The 19806-nt window shown below is 39.0% G+C and overlaps 1 protein-coding gene across 4 annotated transcripts in view; it reads right to left on the bottom strand.

Annotated features, from left to right (window-relative positions):
- Positions 1-5916: 5916 nt before the first annotated feature.
- Positions 5917-19806, bottom strand: part of TMEM268 (transmembrane protein 268) — a 29613-nt gene continuing 15723 nt past the window's right edge. The window contains exons 4-9 of one of the 4 annotated variants that reach the window (XM_074211747.1): positions 17688-17798; positions 15083-15232; positions 13012-13122; positions 11865-11945; positions 10222-10416; positions 5921-7752 (exon numbers count right to left, since the gene is read on the bottom strand). In XM_074211747.1, the coding sequence (XP_074067848.1) occupies positions 7570-7752; positions 10222-10416; positions 11865-11945; positions 13012-13122; positions 15083-15232; positions 17688-17798 (831 nt within the window). In that variant the 3' untranslated portion in view covers positions 5921-7569. Of the gene's footprint in view, positions 7753-10221; positions 10417-11864; positions 11946-13011; positions 13123-15082; positions 15233-17687; positions 17799-19806 lie in introns of all 4 variants that reach the window. The other 3 variants (XM_074211748.1, XM_074211750.1, XM_074211749.1) reach the window with 3 other exon arrangements.

Below are 19806 nucleotides of genomic sequence, written 5' to 3' on the forward strand. Positions count from 1 at the left end.
TTCTTATAGCATAAAATAGTATTCTATTACATATAACACAGACTATTGAGGTTGGTCAAGATTATATTTAGAATATAGATTCTGAGTGCTGAGTGGAAGGTGATCAGTCATTGAGAACCAAATTTCCTTACTTCAGAGATGAAAAACACACTCAGAAGTGATTTGCCCTAAGTTAAGAGTCAAAGTTAGCAATTGACTTAGGTTCAGGGACTTGAGTTTAAGGAAGGCAAAGGAGGCAGAGTCTTAGCTAACATGAAAAACAAAAACAAAAACAAATGAATATTAATATTTGCTCACTGATCTGTATTATATATTTAATTTCTATATGATTCCAGTCATTTTCATAAGCAAAAACAGTTGAATTTGTGTATTTTAGCCTCAAATACAGATGGGCCTCATCTCAGATTACACAACCCCTCACAAATTGGGTTGAACTCATACATTCAGCTCACGTCTGTTGTTATTTCTGTGTCATCAGTGTATTGTTTGTAGATCCTTTTATTATATATGTACTCACTTTGCATATTCTATATGATATATTTCACATATGTATATAAAATATTTGGCATTTTTGACTTTGATTTTAACTGCCTAAAAAACCACCAGGTGAGGCAGCCAGTATATCTGTCTCCCTGAAGAGGGTATGCCTGTGCTACCTCTATTAGATTCATACAGTATAAATCCCGACTTTGATACTGTTCTCATCTCCCTAGTTGTTAGACCCCACCACGTATCACTACTTAGATCCCTTAATTTGTCTGGCATTTTTTCCACTTGTCTTTCCACTAATTATAGCACTTGTTTCTTTGTTCTTTCAGAGGTAAAGGTGCAAAAGCCTTTGGAAGATTATTACAAGAAAAGTCTGGGCCATTTCACCGGGTATAATTCCCAGACCTGCATCCAGAGGAGGCCCTGATGGTTTTAGTTAGCACCATCATCTGAAACTACCTAAGATTTCAGCATCTTTAGATCAGCTGATGGTGATATAGAAACTTTATCTCCTAAAGGGAAAAAAAATGTACTGTGTTGTAAAGCAGGATCAATGAAGGCCAATTCAGAAACTTTCCTAGGTGAGGAGAAATGGTCTGATCCTTCCCTGTGGTACATGCACACTGAAGAAAAAAGAAAACTTCAGAAAGCCTATATCTGGGGCATCCTATCTCTGAGGAACAGCCACCAATTAAAGCTGTTACACAAAATAAACATATCTGTGTACTCTCACTTCTATGTCTATATATTTCTAATTCAGTCCATTGGGAGAGATGGTGCTTTAAAAAAAAGTATAATAATTCAGGCTTGTTATTGATTGTTTTATTATTCTTAAAATCTTTTCAGTAATTCCAACTAGGCCATCAGAATATTGCCTAAGTAAAAATCCTTTAAGGATCTAATTAATAACCAAGTAAGTGCTTGATAATTAGCATAACACATTAATTGGATATATTAGGAAGTTGCTCAAATGTTTGGTATTTTGAAATTGGTAAGTGTTAAGACTTTCAAAACAATTTTGAAATATTAATTTGCTTAACAATATATAAACAAAGAAAAACCTTTGTAAAAATCTCTACTTTAAATGTCTTAAAAGTCCTAATCCGTGAACTTTTAAATTAATGAAGTTTAATGAAAACCTGAGGGAGATGGGTGGCAAGGATGAGAAGGGAAGTATAGATCTCTAAAAGGTATGGTGTTTTATGTACTGGGAGTCAGGCTAGATTAGATGATCATGAGTATGACTCTGTGCATTTTACTGGAATCCCTTTTTTTAAAAATAATGTATATAGATTGTATTTCCCTTTGGAGTTGATTATGGTATATGGTACATGATGAGAAGCAGCATTGATATAGCCCTTAAAAAGCTGGCCTTAGTCAAGAGGAACAAGATTCAAATTCTGTTTCTGCTCCACACTGCCTAGTCTTGTGTGCTTGGCTATTCCCAAAAACCATGTTTGTTTCTTGATCTTGCTTGTCTCATCTTAGAATGCTCTGCTTCCTCAGTTCTACATCTTATTCTGGTCCCTGAAAAGTCCCTGGAAGTGACACTCTACAGCAAATCCTTTTCTGACATACCTTCCCACCAACACTGTATTTTAGGTATGCTCTGAATAAATCATATTCTCTAGCATGAGTAAAATGAAAACTCTTCGAGGGTAAGGACTTTCCAGTGTCCCTCACAGTTACTTGTATATTCTAAGTAGTTAAAGCTTATTAAATGTTTTTCTGATTAAAGAATTCAGGATAAAGGGAAAAATATGAATTTTGGCCTTGCTAATGCAGAGCATCACTAAATCAAACTTCTTCGGGAGGATAAGCTTCCCTAGGATAATGGACCGCTGAAGTTATAATCTTACCAGACTTTCTTAATTCACTTGATAGGAAGGGGAAGGGGGGAGGACTTGCTAGGCCTGAGGACAGTACTCATAACTTTCAACAATGGTTTGGGGGTCAGGGGTTCCTTAGAATAGGCTTGAAAGCTGGAAAGGACCCAAGAGAATATATTTCATAGATTTTAGAACTGGAACAGACCTTAAAAGGCCATTGATACCCACATCTGAGATGACTTGCCCAAGATCATACAGGTAGGAAGTATTAAAGATGGCGCAAATCTATCACAACTCTATTTTTTTAGAAGGGAAATCAAGGAGAATGGATGGGGAAGTAACTAAGGTTAAGTGACTTGTTAAGACACATAGCTAGTAAAGAATCTGAAAGATCAGATTTGAACTGACACTAGGGTCGGTGCTTTATCCACTGTAACACCTAGCTGCCTCCTTTATTCTTTTTTCATTTGTTGTTGTTTTTTTCAAGGCAATGGGGTTAAGTGACTTGCCCAAGACCGCACAACTAGGCAATTAAATATCTGAAGCTGGATTTGAAATCATCCACTGTGCTACTCTGTCCATTGTGCCACCTAGCTTCCCCCCTCCCCCTTATTTTCTAAAGTCCCAGAAAGATTAAGTGATAATCTCATGTTTTCTTACGCCAAATCCAGGTGGACATGTCTTGTTGGATATGACATGAAGATAGAAAGTAAATTAAATTAATTTCATAGAACATCACATTAGGGAGCTTTAAGGATTCATTTACTCTCACCTCATGTCCCTCAATACTTCTTTTCCCCCCTTTCTTCAAAATATTTAAACTGGCATCTTTTCTCTTCCCTATGTATAACACTCTATTTTCCACTTCTAGTATTTGTCTACCATGCCTGGAATCCTCTCCATACTCATCTCTGCCTCATAGAATCCTTAGCTTCTTTCAAAGGAGACTGGGCTATCTTGACTCTACTAGTAGTCAGCACTTCTTTTCATCTCCTATTCATCTGTATACATACTATTTATCACAAGCTCCCTAAAGGCAAGGGATGTTTTATTTCTATTTTTGTATCCCTTGGACCAGTGTAGTACCTAGCATATAGTTGTTGTTCTGTTCTTATTGTTTGTCCTTCATTCTAAAAGAAGACCATGACATCAGGAAGGTGATGCTATGACATGCCAATGAATTAGATTTGAGTAAGGAGGTTTCTGTGCTAAGTCACCAGTCTCACTTTTCTCCTCTGAAACCATCTAGGTCCAGTGGCCAGATATAAATCAGGATGGCTGGAGATGGTCCTGGATACAATGCAATCACGGTTAAGTGACTTGCCCAAGATCACACAGTAAAGATCAACTGTTTGAGTTCAGATTAGAACTCAGGTTCCCCTGACTCCAGGGCTGGTGGTCTATCACCTAGCTAGCCAGGTTAAATAGTAGGTATGTGACAAATGCTTTTTCACTTCAATAGGGGAAGGACTATGTCTAAACTGTTCCTAAGATAAACCTATGCCTATTTTTCAACACCCACCATGTAAAAGGTTTCAAAGCTTCCCAGTGTTTTTCAATCTTCACTGTTGGAAAGTTCTTCCTTATGTATAATCTATATTCTCCATGCCATAAAATAAAATCACTAGAATGTGTAGAGGAAAGAAAACTTAAAAAATAAAAAATCATGTACAAAAATATTCATAGCAGCCCTGTGTGTGTTGACAAAGAATTGGAAATTGAGTGAATGTCCATCAGTTGGGGAATGGCTGAACAAATTGTGGTATATATATATGTGTATATATATGTTATGGAACACTATTGTTCTATTAAAAACCAAGAGGGATGGGAATTCAGAGAATCCTGGAAGGATTTGCATGAACTAATGCTGAGTGAGATGAGAAGAATCAGAAGAACACTGTACACCCTAACAGCAACAAGGGATTGATGATCAATATTAATGGACTTGCTCATTTCATCAGTGCAACAATCAGGGACAATTTTAGGGTATCTGTGATGGAGAATACCATCTGTATCCAAAGAAAGAAGTGTGGAATTTAAACAAAAACCAAAGATAATGCCTTTAATTTTTTTTAAGAAAGATTTTATTTTGAGTATTACACTGTTTCCCCTATTCTTGCTTCCCTCCCCACCACTCCCCTCAGAAGGCATTCTGTTAGTCTTTACATTGATCTCAGTTGAATGGGATGAGAGAGAAATATCATATCCTTAAGGAAGAAAAATAAAGTGTAAGAGGCAGCAAAATTACAGAGTAAGATAATGGGTTGTTTTTTTTTCTAAATTGAAGGTAATAGTCTTTGGTCTTTGTTCACACTCCACAGTTCTTTCTCTGGATACAGAAGGCATTCTCCATCGTAGATACCCCAGAACTGTCCCTGATTGTTGCATTGATGTAATGAACAAGTCCATCGAGGTTGATCATCACCCCCATGTTGCTGTTAGGGTGTACAGTGTTCTTCTGGTTCTGCTCATCTCACTCAACATCAGTTCATGCAAATCCTTCCAGGCTTCCCTGAATTCCCATCCTAATTTTTTTTTAAAAAAGGTATCTTACTGGAGTAAGAAGGGGGGGGGGGGACAGGGGGAAGGGGGGTGATGTGAGTGATGGAGGAGAGGATGGACCATGGTGGAAGAGTGATCAGATATAACACATTTTCTTTTTTACTTCTTGCAAGGGGCTGGGATTGGAAGGCCTGTCCGGGACCATAGGGCCAGGTGGATGCTGGGCCTAAAGGGTGGTAGGGGGGCTCAGGGCCTCTTGGCCCTAGGGCCAGGGATCTGTCTGCTGCACCACTCAGCTACCCTACAGTAGAGTCAGAGTGAAAGGAGAGAGAAAATATAGTACATGGTAGTGGAAAAATATGAAAGGAGGGAGTTGCTATCAGCAATGGCAACGGTGGAAAAATATGGAAGTAACTTTTGCAATGGACTTATAAAGAATGTGATCCACCCGCGACAGAGTTGTTGGTGTTGGAACAAAGACTGAAGCACATTTTTTATTATTATTATTTTGGGGGAGCAGGGCAAATGGGGCTGGGTTGCCTGCCTGGGGCCGCATAGCAGGGTGATTGTTAGGTGTCTGATGCCGGATTTGGAACCCGGTGCAGGAGCACTGGCTCAAGGGCCAGTGCTCTGTCCGCCACCCTCCCCTACTATTATTACTATTTTATTTTATTTTGGGTCTTTTTTTTTCTTTTTTTTGGTTTTTGCAGGGCAGTGGGGTTGGGGTGACTTGCATGTCACACAGTTGGGTGATTGATGGGTGTATGGGGCTGGATGTGGGCTCAGGTGCTCATGGCTCCAGGGCTAGTGCTCCATCCATTGTGCCACCTGGCCATACCTACAATTATTACTATTATTTTTTTTAATTTTAATTTTTTCTCTCCCCTTTATTGCTCAAGTGAGTCTATTTTGGGGGGAGGGGGTATTTTGTTTACTCTTAAACAAGAATATTTTATTAATGTATAAAAACATTATTCGTACAAAATGAGAATAAATAAATATTAAATTATAAAGATAAAAAATTAAAATAGGTGATATGGGGGTGCAAAAAAAATTAAAAAATAAAAAGTTATCTTATTATGTAATTTTGCTATCTTTTATATTTTATTTTTCCCTTAAGGATATGATTTCTCAATACATTCAATTTTGATCAATGTGTATCATGGAAACAACATATAGACTATCAGACTGTCTTCTGGGGGGAGGGAAGTAAGATGGGGGAAATTGTAAAACTCAAAAAACAATAAAAAATAAAAAGTCAGGTGATTTCACAGAAGTCTTTAATAGAGAAATTCAATTTGAGAGATAGTCATTTGACCATTTGTCATGCCTTTTGTCCCCAGTAGTAGACTTGAAATTCTTTGCACCCTGGACTTATCAGCATTGCCACTGTTGTTACCTTTATGAGTAATTCTTTTTTTGACATGAAACCCAATGATGAGGTCAGCAGTATGAGTTCTCAAGGGAGCCTCCAGATCAACAGGGAATATGTCTCCTTCCCTGTTGCCCTGGAAACATTTCTACCCTAGTCCTGACCACACACACACACACACACACACACACACACACACACACACAAATAAGAGCAGGAATCCCACAAATAAGACTCCAATAGTGCTTTAAGGTATTCAAAGCACTCTCACATTGAATTCATCATTTGATTACTCACAATAGCAGGTAAGATGGACCATTATGTTCACCACACAGAAGAGAAAATGGAATCTCCAAGATACTAAGACTGGAATGAACCTGAGCTCTTGATATCAATTCAGTTCTCATCCTCCTGGGCCAGATTTGCCCCCACATAGCTGTTCCCCAAAATGGCAACTTAATTTTCACAATCTTCTCACTCCAAAGGAAGTCCTCAGAACTTGCTCCTGTCAAACCCAATTAAAACTGCCTATCTGTGCCAAAAGGAAAATTTCCCCTTCCTCTTGAAAAAGGAGTAGAATTTTGATGATTGTCAAAGCAGAGAGTGCAAGGGGAATGGGAGAAGAAATAGGAAGGAAGAATTCCAAATGGGAAGAAAGGTATGAACAAAAGTATGGAATTAGAAAAAAGGCAAGGCATGTGTTAAGGACAAGTTTGGCTAATGTACTGAGCTTATTTAAGGGAGCAGCAGTGGTAAATAAGGTTATAAAAATAGATTATGGCCCTCTTAAAGAGAGTCTTGAATGATAGGATGAGGAGCTCCCAAGGATCAGAATTGGAAAGGACTTCAGAGGTCATCCAACCCAATCCTCTCATATTACAGAACAGGAAATGAAGTGACATACCCAAGGTCCCACAAGAGGTTAAGAGGGAGACCCCCAAGTCCTTTAATCCCAGATCCTGAACTCTTTCCACTTTACCATGCTTGCAATTGTCCTATGGGCAATATTGATACACAGGTCACCTCCAGGATGACTAGAGAAGGCCTGTGTAATTCAGAGGAAAGCCCTTCACTTTAGTGCCTAGAAATAAACAAAGCAAAGAATAAAACTTGAAGCTGGGTCCATTCACAACCACGTTTGCAAGCTTGGAGCATAGTGTTCAATTTCACAGTGGGAAGAGCTGTTTCAGCAGACTCCATGGATGTGCAGAGGATGCCATCTGGGCTGGCAACTTCTCCTTACCAATGGTGCTGTGCCACATGGTTCAAGGGGGTCAATGGCCCCTCCAGTCTGCTGCTTGCAGCTGAGCTTCCCTTGGCAATAGATCCTACACCTCAGGTCCTTAATCCAGACCAGTTCTCTGGTCTCTGCAATCATCACCTGGCCAAGGGGGAACAGCACCCAGCACCTAGGATATGAGTCTCAATGAACTGGCAGGGGCAAGGGCCTTGCAGTGACTCGGCATGCCTTGATGCTGCAGTAGTCTCTGGGAGCTGATTGGTTACCAAGAGTCTGATGTACAATCCACCAAAGACTACCAGCATTTGTCGGGCCATCACCTGGAAGGAATCAGAAAGCATCATAAGTGCTCCTTGGGCAGACATCTAGGCAGAGAACCAGAAGAAGGAAGCAAAGACAGTCGAATGACATGCCTTCCAACTCCCCAACTTCCAACTTGGAACAGAAAGGCTGTTCTGTGCCAGTACACGGCAGAGAAAGGGCATGCCAAGCAAATTCGCACCTAGATTTCTCTTTCCAAAAACCAGCCACATGAAAATCTAGAGTGGCAGAGAAAAAAACTATGTGTGAGTGTGAGACTGAGAGTGAGATTGTGTGTGTGTGTGTGTGTGTGTGTGTGTGTGTGTGTGTGTGTGTGTGTGAGAGAGAGAGAGAGAGAGAGAGAGATCTTTACAAAAGATACCAGAAACTTAGAATGAGATTCAATTTATGAAAATTACATTTTCATTAAACTTTTCATGAATATAGTGTCTAGAGCCAAGTATATATATATGCAGTACAGAAAGGATTTCGGGAAAAAGGATTTCAGTGCTCAATACCGCACATTCTTTTTTATGAATTTTAATAAACCCCAAAGATGAAAAAAGGGCTTTATTAAGGACCTCTGAGGGCAGCTAGGTGGGGCAGTGAATAGAGAACCAGCCTTGGAGTCAGGAGTACCTGGGTTCAAATCCGACCTCAGACACTTAATAATTACCTAGCTGTGTGGCCTTGGGCAAGCCTTAACCCCATTGCCTTGAAAAATCTAAAAAAAAAAAAAAGGACCTCTGATTAATGAGCTGGGGGTTTTAATACAAGAAAGATCAAAAATCTCAAAGATTCTATAATTCCATTAATACAAATTAAATCCTTTCCACCTAATAAGCACTGATGGCTTGAGAATTTATTAGTGCATGGGGGGTGAGAAGGATACAATTATATACATGTTGCAACATTCTAATAGGAAGAGATAAGACAGGCACCAAAATAAGTAAAAATTATTTAAGTAAAAAGAAAGGCACCAAGTGTCATGAGATCAGAGAGGAAAAGGGAATTACTGACATGAGACATTTGAGAAAACTCCTAATGTGGTCCCCAAACTAGATCTTGGAGGGGAAAGAGGGATATAATATATTCCCCACTGTTGCAAAAATCCAAAATACAATGGTGTTACTTTGCAAAATAAAGGTAATCTTAGAATACTAGAAGAAACAGTGTTATTCATCTCACTAGTGAATCACATAAAGAATTTCAGACTTTCACAGTGAGAAGGAACCTCAGAGGCCAGATATTTTAGATACATGTACAAAAAGTAATTCCCTTCCTCCTAAGAAAAGAGGAAAGATGTAACATCTTTTCCTCTTTTGTAGGAGTGGGAGATCATGGTATAGGACAATGCATAGAACATTTGATGTATTGGTTAGTTTGTTGAATAATTTTCATTTTAAATAAATTGGTGTAACTAGGGATAGAGGTGCAGGGATAGAGCACCACCCTTGTAGTCATGAGTTCAAATACAGCCTGAGGTGCTTGATACTCACTAGTTGAGTGACTTAGCAAGTCACAACCCTATAGCCCCATCAAAAAACAAAAACAAAAAAAGAAAAAATTATTAGTAATGGGATGGCTTTTTGGGTAGTAGAGGGGGAGAGATATATTTGAAACTAAAGGTGATGCAGAAAGAAAAAGAACAACCAAAAAACCTCCCAGGAATCTCTTCTACTGTATATCTGATAACTGGTCAACCAGTCTTTGCTTAATTTCAAGTAAAGAGCTCACTATCTCCCTTCTAAGTCAATCCAGTTCCTTTGGGACAATATAATTATTAGGGAGCTTTACATAACCCTGAACAGAAATTAGAAGCATAATGTAGATTACAGGCACTGAATTTAAGAATCAAGACCAGGGTTCAACTCCTACCTTAAACATTTGAGTATGGCCCTGAGTGACTCTCCACCTGGACCTTAGTTAACTCATCTGTAAAATGAGGGAGTTTGACTTAATGACCCTTAAAGCATTTTGGAGCTCTAAATCTGTGACTGAAATCTGCTTCAATGGAATTATTTAAATATTTCTAAGGTAACTACTATGTATCAAGCACTGTGGTAGGTGCTTTTTTACAAATATTCTGACCTTAATATCTCTCTCTCTCTCTCTCCATATATTTATATATATATATATATATATATATATATATATATATGTATACATACATATATATAAATATAAAACTATGTCAAATACTTATGTCATCAAGAATTCAAATTTGTTATCAGTTTGTTTGTTGCCATGGGGAAAGGGAAAGGAAAGGAGGATGTGGAAAAATGTGAAACTCATAAACTTGCAAATGGATGAATGTTAAAAACAACCTTTTCATGTAATTGGAAAAATTAGATAAAATTTCAATAAAGAAAAAAAAGAATTCAAATGTGTATCCTCAAGATCATGACTATCAGAGGTAAACAAAATACCCAGCTATCCTCCAAGGTGGAGTCTGACTCCAAAGGGCCTCTCTGAGAAATGATAGTTACCTCTGGGGCAGCCTCTGGAATGAGGTGATGAAGGACCATACGTGTGACCACTCCTTTCCTTGACTCTGTCCCACCACCAGGCAGCAGAGGAGATTCCTCAGTGAGATTCTCATTTTCTTCACCCTCTTCCCGGGCAGGACTCACTACTGTCTCCACAACCACTTGGAATTGATTCAGGCTGTGTTTTAGCACTGACTGAAAAGAAAGCCAGAGAATGTGCCTGGGCCAGCTCTTGAACAAAGGATCTTTAACGGCAACCCCACTGCTTCTCTATTCCACATCTGAGTGAGGCCAGAAAGAACAAGAAAAACTGGCCCAATCCCTGCCTGTCCTTATCTACCCAGGAAGCAGAATGGTTGGACACCTACTGACAGTATACTTGAGGGAGGAGCAGCACAGTCCAGGGGCTAGGCTGCAGGAGTTGGGAATCACAAAACTAAGATGCCCTAGGACAAACCAATCATGGGCTCTTAGATGAGTCACTGAATTTCTCCAACAAAATGGCATTGAAACAACCTGTCCTGCTTTCCAGACCAGACTGCTATGACCAAAAAAAGAAAGGGGAGAAAAAATAGATATAAAGACACTTTTAAAAGTTAAAAGCATTAGAGGAATGTAAGATATTATCTCTTTCAACTGCCAAAAGTCATGCAGAAATAGCACAAATCACTTTAAGCTAATTCCTTTTCCATTTAATTAGGGTAAGTGCCCTAGCTAGCAAATAAGAGTGCCAGGTCTGAAGTCAGGAAGACTGATCTTCCTGAATTCAAATCTGACCTCAAACACATACTAATTGTGTGACCCTGGACCAGTCATTTAATCCTGCTTGCCTCAGTTTCTTCATCTGTAAAAAATGGGCTAGAGAAGGAAATGGCAAACCACTATAGTATCTTTGCCAAGAAAACTCCAAATGGGTTTCAAAGAGTCAGACACTACTAAAATGACTGAACCACCATACTGCAAAGATATGCCAAGAAAGGAAATTTAAAGTTGGAAATAAAGAATTCCTAAGCTGGAAGAGCCCTTTGAAAACATATTATTCAATTCCTTCATTTAGAATATGAGGAAACTGAATCTTAATGTGATTATAGGCCTCATCTAACATCAAGTTGGGACAAAACTGGAACTAAAAAGCAGGTGGCCCAACTCCCCATCCATTGTTTTCCTCTGTTCTTGCATGAGCCAAGCATATCACTAGGCTTGTCTCTCTGATATGATATTAAGGTAGGGGACCTGTTTATGCAATTCCCTGGCCTTTCAATTTAAAATGAACATCTCTGAAAATTAAGGACTTAACCTGATGATGTCAAAGGTCCCTTCTAGTCCTAAATCTACTATCCTCTATTGAGATCCTGTCTAGATTTAGAATTGTAAAGACCCTTTGTTGTCATCCAGACTAAGTCCCTCATTTTATAGCTGAGGAAACAGAGGCCCAAAGATAGGAAGGGATAACTTTCAATGGCACAGTTGGCATTTTAACCCAGGTCCTCTCCCTGACTCTAGCAACCTTCCTATTACACAGTAGGTACTGCTTTGATAGGTAGGGATGCCCTCCAACACCATCTTGGTATGTTTTCTTCTCCCCCAACTCAGAGTCATCCCAGAGTAAACAGTCAATTCAGACCATTGGATGAGTGGATTACCTCTTGATTGGTCTTCAGTTCTCGGATACACTCTGATAAAGACTGTAGACAGCTCTCTAAATGGAAGTAAACAAACCAAAACTAGAAAGAATGGAAGAGAAGAGAAGAAAGCATCAGCTTGGCTCCTGGTCCCCACACCCCATTCACTATGTCCTCTTTCTCACTGTTCTCCCCTTGCATTGTCTTCATTTCAATATTGAAAACAGACCTTTTATATGAAGACTTTCTGTTTCACTGTGCTCACTGTAGCAGGAACACACCATTCTGTTCCCTCTCTGTGTATTGCTCTATAATTAACTCTAATTTTTCTGGCAAGTAGGAAACTTGCTTTTCATAAAAATAAAAAATGTCCAATCCTGTTGGCAAAGTGTTTTCTTCTCCTGTCATTAAATTAGTAGGCATCCTACTAATTAAAGAAGGATCAGGAACATCAATTGATGCAAAAAAAATATTTATTATAATTATCCTTTAAGAATTTTTATCCTATTTCTATTTTCTTTGCCTTATGGATAAAAAAAAATACACTGAACCAACGGACATAATTTGGTCCTTTGAGATAGTTTTAAATTTGGATCCTTCTGACATTAAAGGAAAAGACTTGTCTTGAGAAAATTTATGTGCCCTTAGTACAATCTATTAACAAGCGATACAATGAAAGGGAACTTAACAGTGAACAGAGCACTAGATTTGGAGTTGGGAAGTCCTGGATTCCGATCCTGAAACTGACACCAGTCAGGTAACCAGGGATTGAATTCAGTTACTCTTTCTGAGACTCAGTTTCCTCATCTATAAAATGATGAGGATCAACTTGATGACCCATAAAGTCCCTTCTAGTTCTGAATCTTCTATCCTATGAACTGAATTGAACCACTTTATTCTACAGATGAAGAAATTGAGATTCCCAGTGATTCACCCAAAGTAACAAAAATAGTAAACAGCAGGGCCAGCAATCAAATCCAAATCCTATAATTTCAAATCCAGGGATCTTTTCTTGTCTCCAGACTTCATCTTTAGGTCCACTTCAGAGAAAAGCAGTTCCATATCCTTTGCCCCTTTCTCCAGGGTCCTCATCCTTTGGATGAGAAGACCCTTTCTTTTCTTCTTAGAGAACTGATCTGCTGGGATGAATCATTCAGAGAAGTGATACCTGCAGTACAGTCTGGCAGCCCTCCACCTCACCAGTCACTCCCAGGAGCATGTGGTATGGCATCAGTGTTTCATTGGCAGCTGCCAAACGGAGGTCTGTGTTCTTGTTTGCCTGTAAATTCAGCATTCAAGAAATATATCAAGACCATCTTGTCTCAGGGTAACTCTCAAATCACACAAGAACCCCATTTAAACATAAACTTGTTATACAGATTCAGAGAGGTACCATGGACCAAATGTGAGCCCTCAAATAAAAGAACCCCAAACCAATCTAACACAGCACACTAAAAGGTAAAGGAATACCTCCTATCATCTTCTTTCCTATCTTTGTCCTATCTAGCCCATTCCCAAACTCTCATCTCCCAATCCCAATCTATCCTTCCTACACCGAGTTCACAGTAATCATTCTTATACATAGATCTATTCATGTGTTTCCTCTGCTCTTCCTTACTGGTCACTGCAGAAGCATATACAAAATCTTTTTCTAAGTTTCCCTGGGAATTTTAAGAAATAGTATTTTCTCTGAAGTTTTTATCAGAATTCTGGGGAAAGCCCCTAGGAAATGAATATGATAAAGAACAAAATTAAGTTTTTCTTAGAGAATTAGAGAAAGGGTGATATCAGATCTTTTAACAAAGGGTAAACCTAGTTTGGTTATCCTATAACCACTCCATCCACCAAAGGTGATAGGAGCAAGAACCAATCCTTCTCCTTTGAGAAAGGATTAAGATATATAGAAGGGAAGAGGTCCAGGAATGGGAAATGAGCCAGAAGGGAATGACAAGACTTGTTAAACAATAATTTTTGCCTCAATACAAACTGTATATTTAAGGGGTTTTTTTGGTGATCTTTTCTCCCTTTAAGATTTCTATAATGTTGGGAGTGGGGGACCACAGGCAGTTAGGTGGTAAAGGAGATGATGTCTTCTGAAGTCCCTTCCCACTCTGAGATGCTGCACCTTATTCTCTGGATTTTCTTATAGTATGAAGCACTCTGGACCCTGTGTGTGGAATATGATAGAAGAAGGGACAGGACTTTTGTACATAGGGAATGAGCAGATTTCTACTAATGTAGATCAATGCCTACTCTGCCATATATAACTCATAAAGAGGTTCAGACATGAGAGATCATATGACTTGACCTGAAATATTGGCTCATATTCCTCTATTATTGTTCAGTTATATCTGACTTTTTATAACTCTGTGTACCAACTGTCCATGAGTGTTTTCTTGGCAAAGGAGTGGTTATGTGTAGGCTAAGGTTAAATGACTTCCCAACTAGTTGTAGGAGAGGCTGAATTTGAACTCGTCTTCCTAATTCTGGGCCACTCATTCTATCCACTTCCCAAAAGCTTAGTATCCTCACCTACAAGTGAAAGAATTGGGCTAGATGATCTCCGAGGTCCTTTCCAGGTCTAAATCCTTGATCTCATCATTCGGAGTAAGCTGTCAACTTCTTGGGGACAGGGATCAGGTCTTACTTAAAGTTGGCATTTCTCCCAGCTTATAGTACATTAGATTGTATTTGCTAAACATCCACTACTGACAAACTGTTTCCCTCTGTCCAGCAATTATAAAAGGTTGCCACCATATTTTACTCTAGGAATATAATGGATCAGAGAAGAAACATGACAAGTGGACAAAAAATAGGTTTAAAAGAGACAAAGTTTAAAAGAGATAATAAATAAATGAATAAAGGGGCAGCTAGGTGGCACAGTGGATGGAGCACAGGCCCTGGAGTCAGAAGGACTGAGTTCAAATCCAGCCTCATACACCTAATGATTACCAAGCTGTGTGACCTTGGACAAGTCACTTAACCCCATTGCCTTGCAAAACCATAAATAAATAAGAGAATGAGTAAGTTTAAAAGAGATAAAGTTTCAAATTCAGCCTGGGAGAGAGCTTTGGAGATTCAACTCAATATTTACAAAATACCTACCTACTATATTCTGTGGGGGGAGACAGAAAAGGGTAATGAGCATCTATCTAAAAAGATCTAGGATTGTGCTTTCCATGTCCTTCAAAGTGGAAGGGCCATAAATAATATTCACTTTACAGTAGTATCCCCCTTACCTTCCTCTGATGCCTGTCAAAGATGAGAATGAGAATGACAGTAGCTAATACAGTTCCAAGGGTCACAAGAACCACCGTTGCCCAGTGTCTTCCCAAAGAAAACATCTGGCTGGTAGAATAGAGATTAGCCCACATTGCTATATAGAAAACCTAGAGGAACAAATAACCAGAAAATAAAGCAAAAAAATCATCATCATCAAACTGGTTTTCATAATTTAAAGCAATGGTTTTCCAAGGGCTCACTCCAGAATACCCATGTACCATGAGTTGTAGGGAACTCATACATGATTATATAAACCTATGCCAGTTCTACTGGCTCTCCTGTATTCTGTCTCAATTCAGACCAAATAATTCCATTTAGTGAACAAAAAAAAAATAACTAAAATTGAGAAAAAGGGGCAATGTGTTACAATAGATAGAGGATAATAAAGTTTGCAGACTGCTTTGTATTATCTAATTTCATTGGAGCTTGACAACAACCCTAGGTATCCTAGGTATTACTACTCTCATTGCACTAAGGAAACTGAAGCTAACAAAGTCAGAGGTCAAAGTGTGGTATCATCCTCTATATTGCCCCTTGTTCAGAAAAAATTCACCTTGAGAAGTAAACTAGTCACTGTTTTTTATGGCACTTGTCCTCTCCAAGAGAGTTTAAAAAGGGGCAGCTAAGTGGCGCAATGGATAGATCACCGGCCCTGGAGTCAGGAGTACCTGAGTTCAAATCCAGCCTCAGACACTTAATAATTACCTAGCTGTGTGGCCTTGGGCAAGCCACTTAACTCTATTGCCTTGTACAAAGAAAAGAGAGAGAGTTTAAAAAGTATAAAAACTAATCATAAAGTGAAATTTATATCAAATGAAATGTGAGAGGGGAGGAAGTAACAAGGATATGAGCAAGGATATGGTCCTTGCTGATCCTAGTGTGTTTTCTCACACTTCAAAAAGCAAGTGGCTGGGGCAGCTAGGTGGCACAGTGGATAGAGTACCAGCCCTGGAGTCAGTAGGACCTGAATTCAAACCTGGCCTCATATACTTAATAATTACCTAGCTGTGTGGCCTTGGGCAAGCCACTTAAACCCAATGCCTTGCAAAAACTTAAAAAAAAAAGGCAAATGGCATAGCAAGCACCCAAAGAATTACTTTGATGCCATAAAAACAACATGGAAAAAGCAATGGATTTGCAATCAGTGGATTTAGGCTTAAATCCCACCTTACCTCTACCACTTACTACAACTGTGATTTTGGGCAAGACCATTAACTTCTCAAAATTATGTAAAGTAAGGTCTCCAGTGCCACTCAATCCATGAACCTGTTGGCCTGAAGTATCATCACAATCAGTGTCACCCCAATATAGCATATCACAATCCCTCTGTAATTTAACAGATGATCTTGGAGAATTTTGTGGACCAAGAATGCATTCCTCATGGGCCAACCTGGTGATTAGTCTGCAAATCTGGCCAGACAACTCCTCAACTGACTGTATAGCAGAGTGAAAAGAGCACTAGATTAGAGTCAGGAAAACTTTGGTGCTTCAAATTATGCCTCTGTATTACTTGGGATAATTATTTAACTTCTTTGAGTCTCAATTTCTTATCCTAAAACAATAAGACTAGACTCAGTGACCTCTTAAAATCACTCCCAGCTCTAAATGTATGCTGCTATGATTCATTGTAGAGCCTAAAATTTGCACTTTCCCATCTAGGTAGGATTGGCTTAAGTTTGGACTCCCTAAGCATGACCAAGAGAGTCAGGGTCACCTACTTGCCATAACAAGGAATAAAGCTAAACCCTAAGCCAGAGACTGGAATGCAATGATCCAAGTCTACAAAATCTTGAAGCTGAGAATAGGAGGATGAATAAGTTCAATGGAATAATAGGGACATTTATGATAACTATAAGGAAATCCTACTTTATCCTACAGGGAATAGAAGGTTGAATAATTTATTGCTAGCCCACAAGTTTTTCAAGTTAAATATATATGTTGAAGATTTAAAAAGTTATATAAATGTCAAATCTATAAAAAACAGCATATTAAAGAAGACAGAATGGACCCTGAGCTTGGGATCGGAATCACATAGGTAGCTTCCCTGCCTTCTTTCAACCACTCTTCCCACTCCAAATCAAAGGCCACCTTGCCTCAAGATTTGCTTGTCTCAAGATCCAACAGCAAGTCTTTGCCAGAATTATGCATCTGTAAGGCCTAAATGTCAGAGAGCCCCCAGGTAAAGGTAAGCATTCCCACACTCAGAAAGAGTAGGTTATCTTCCAAAGGATGTTACCGACTCATAGCTTCCAACACTCTCTTCAACAGAGGGGAGGGGCAGGTAGGTGGCCCAGTGAACAGAGTACTAGCCATGGAGTCAGGAGGACCTGGGTTCAAATCCAGCCTCAGAAACTTAAAAAAATATTGCCTAGCTGTGTGACCTTGGGCAAATCACTTAACCCCATTGCCTTAAATTTTTTTTAAAAAACAGACTATGTGGAAGTACTACCTGAATTCAGTGATGTTTGCTTTAAATATGCCTCCCTTTAGCATGTGATCATGGTCTTTTCAGACAAGAGGAACAAGTATAGGGGCAATCAGGGAACATATCTGAATCCTTACCACAGCAATGGCCAGCTGGAAAGGCCTGGAGTTATAGAACACGAATCTTCTTACTTGGGGATCTAAGATGGCATTCTCAATTAAACTCTTGTACTCTTCTGTTGGCACCTGCTTAACAACCCAAAATAGAAACCATGTTTGACTTCAGGCAGGGAGATGTCCCTCCTTACAACTTTTTCTGAGAAAAGCAGATGCTTTCATTTATCTGACTACTTACCACCATAGGAAATAGTAAACACTGGAAAGAATAAGGGTGGGTCAGGACACTAGAGCTTATTTAAGAAGTGATGTGATGGACAAAATCACTGTAACCAAGATCAAAAGAAATGCAGTAAATTGGGAAACAATTTTTACAATTAGTATTTCTGACAAAGGACTCATTTCTAAAATATAGAGAACTGAATCAAATTTTTTAAAAAAAACAAGCTATTCCCCAATTGACAAATGGTCAAAGGATATGCAAAGGCAATTTAAAGATGAGAAAATCAAAGTGATTCATAGTCATATGAAAAATTGCTCTAAATAACTACTTATTAGAGAAATGCAAATTAAAGCATCTCTGAGGTAACACCTCACACCTCTCAGACTGGCCAATATGACCAGAAAGGACAATGATCAATGCTGGAAGGAATGTGGGAAATCTGGGACACTAATACATTATTGGTGGAGCTGTGAACTCATTCAACCTTTCTGGAGAGCAATTTGGAATTATACCCAAAGGGCAACAAAAATGTGCATACCCTTTGGTCCAGCAATACTACTACTGGGTCTATACCCTGAAGAGATTATGAAAAAGAGTAAAAACATCAAGTACAAAAATATTCATAGCAGCTGTTTGTGGTGGCAAAGAATTGGAATTAAGTGAATGTCTATCAATTGGGGAATGGCTTAGCAAACTGTGGTATGTATATGTCATGGAACACTATTGTTCTATTATAACCCAGGAGGGATGGGAATTCAGGGAAGTCTGGAAAGATTTGCATGAACTGATGCTGAGCCAGATGACCAGAACCAGAGAAACACTGTACACCCTTAACAGCAACATGGGGGTGATGATCAACCTTAATGGACTTGCTCATTCCATCAGTGCAACAATCAGGGACAATTTTGGGGCTATCTATGATGGACAATACCATCTGTATCCAGAGAAAGAATTGTGGATTTTGAACAAAGACTATTGCCCTTAATTAAAAAAAAATGCTATCTTATTGTATAATTTTGCTATCTCTTATACCTTATTTTTCTTCTTTAAGGATATGATTTCTCTCTCATCAATTAAACTTAGATCAATGTATACCATTGAAACAATATAAACACTAACTACCTTTTGTGGAGGGTGGGGGAGGGAAGCGAGATTAGGGGAAAAAATTGTAAAATTCTAAATAAATAAATAAATTTTAAAAAAGAAAGAAAGAAAAGAAGTGATGTGATGAAAGGTGATGAGTAGGTATAAGATAGTCAATGGAACTATATTACTGATGAATTTGATTTCAAAAAGGGGAAAGACAGAATAAGGATTTACATGGAGCCTATTATATGCCTGGAATAATGTTAATTGCTTTTTACAGTTATCACCAAACCTAGTTCTGGATTATTAAAAGTTTTAGGTGTCCCTGTTCAATGCCTCAGTAACACCAGCACCTGCTCCTACCTTCTCAATCACTGGTCCTGAGAGACCTCCTGCTCTCCTCATTCTAGCACCATGGGAAGGTCGAATCTACTTGTCTCTGGTTCTACTCTAATGCAACATCCCTTCCTTGGTCAGCCAGCCAACAAACAATTTATTACGTACCTACTATGAACTGGGCGTTATGCTAAGATTCCTTCCCATCAAGATCCCAGGGATTGGATTTGGAAATCTATGCCTACTGCAATATATGAAGGGCAGACATTCTCTGCCCTGCTTTATCAAACCATACAAGAGGGAAAAAAAAAAAAACAAGTCCCAGTCCACCATGGCCAGACACAGCAAGCCTTCTCTCCTTACCCAGGAAAAGTCTCATACATCAGGACTTCCTTCAGGAGTGAAGCCTCAGACCAAAGGTCCACCAGCAGCCCCATATACAATCCAGAAGCATGCTACCTTCTGACTGGGCATCTTCTGTCATCTTTTTTTTCC

The sequence above is a fragment of the Macrotis lagotis genome, chromosome 1, assembly GCF_037893015.1.
Source record: "Macrotis lagotis isolate mMagLag1 chromosome 1, bilby.v1.9.chrom.fasta, whole genome shotgun sequence".
NCBI lineage: Eukaryota > Metazoa > Chordata > Mammalia > Peramelemorphia > Peramelidae > Macrotis > Macrotis lagotis.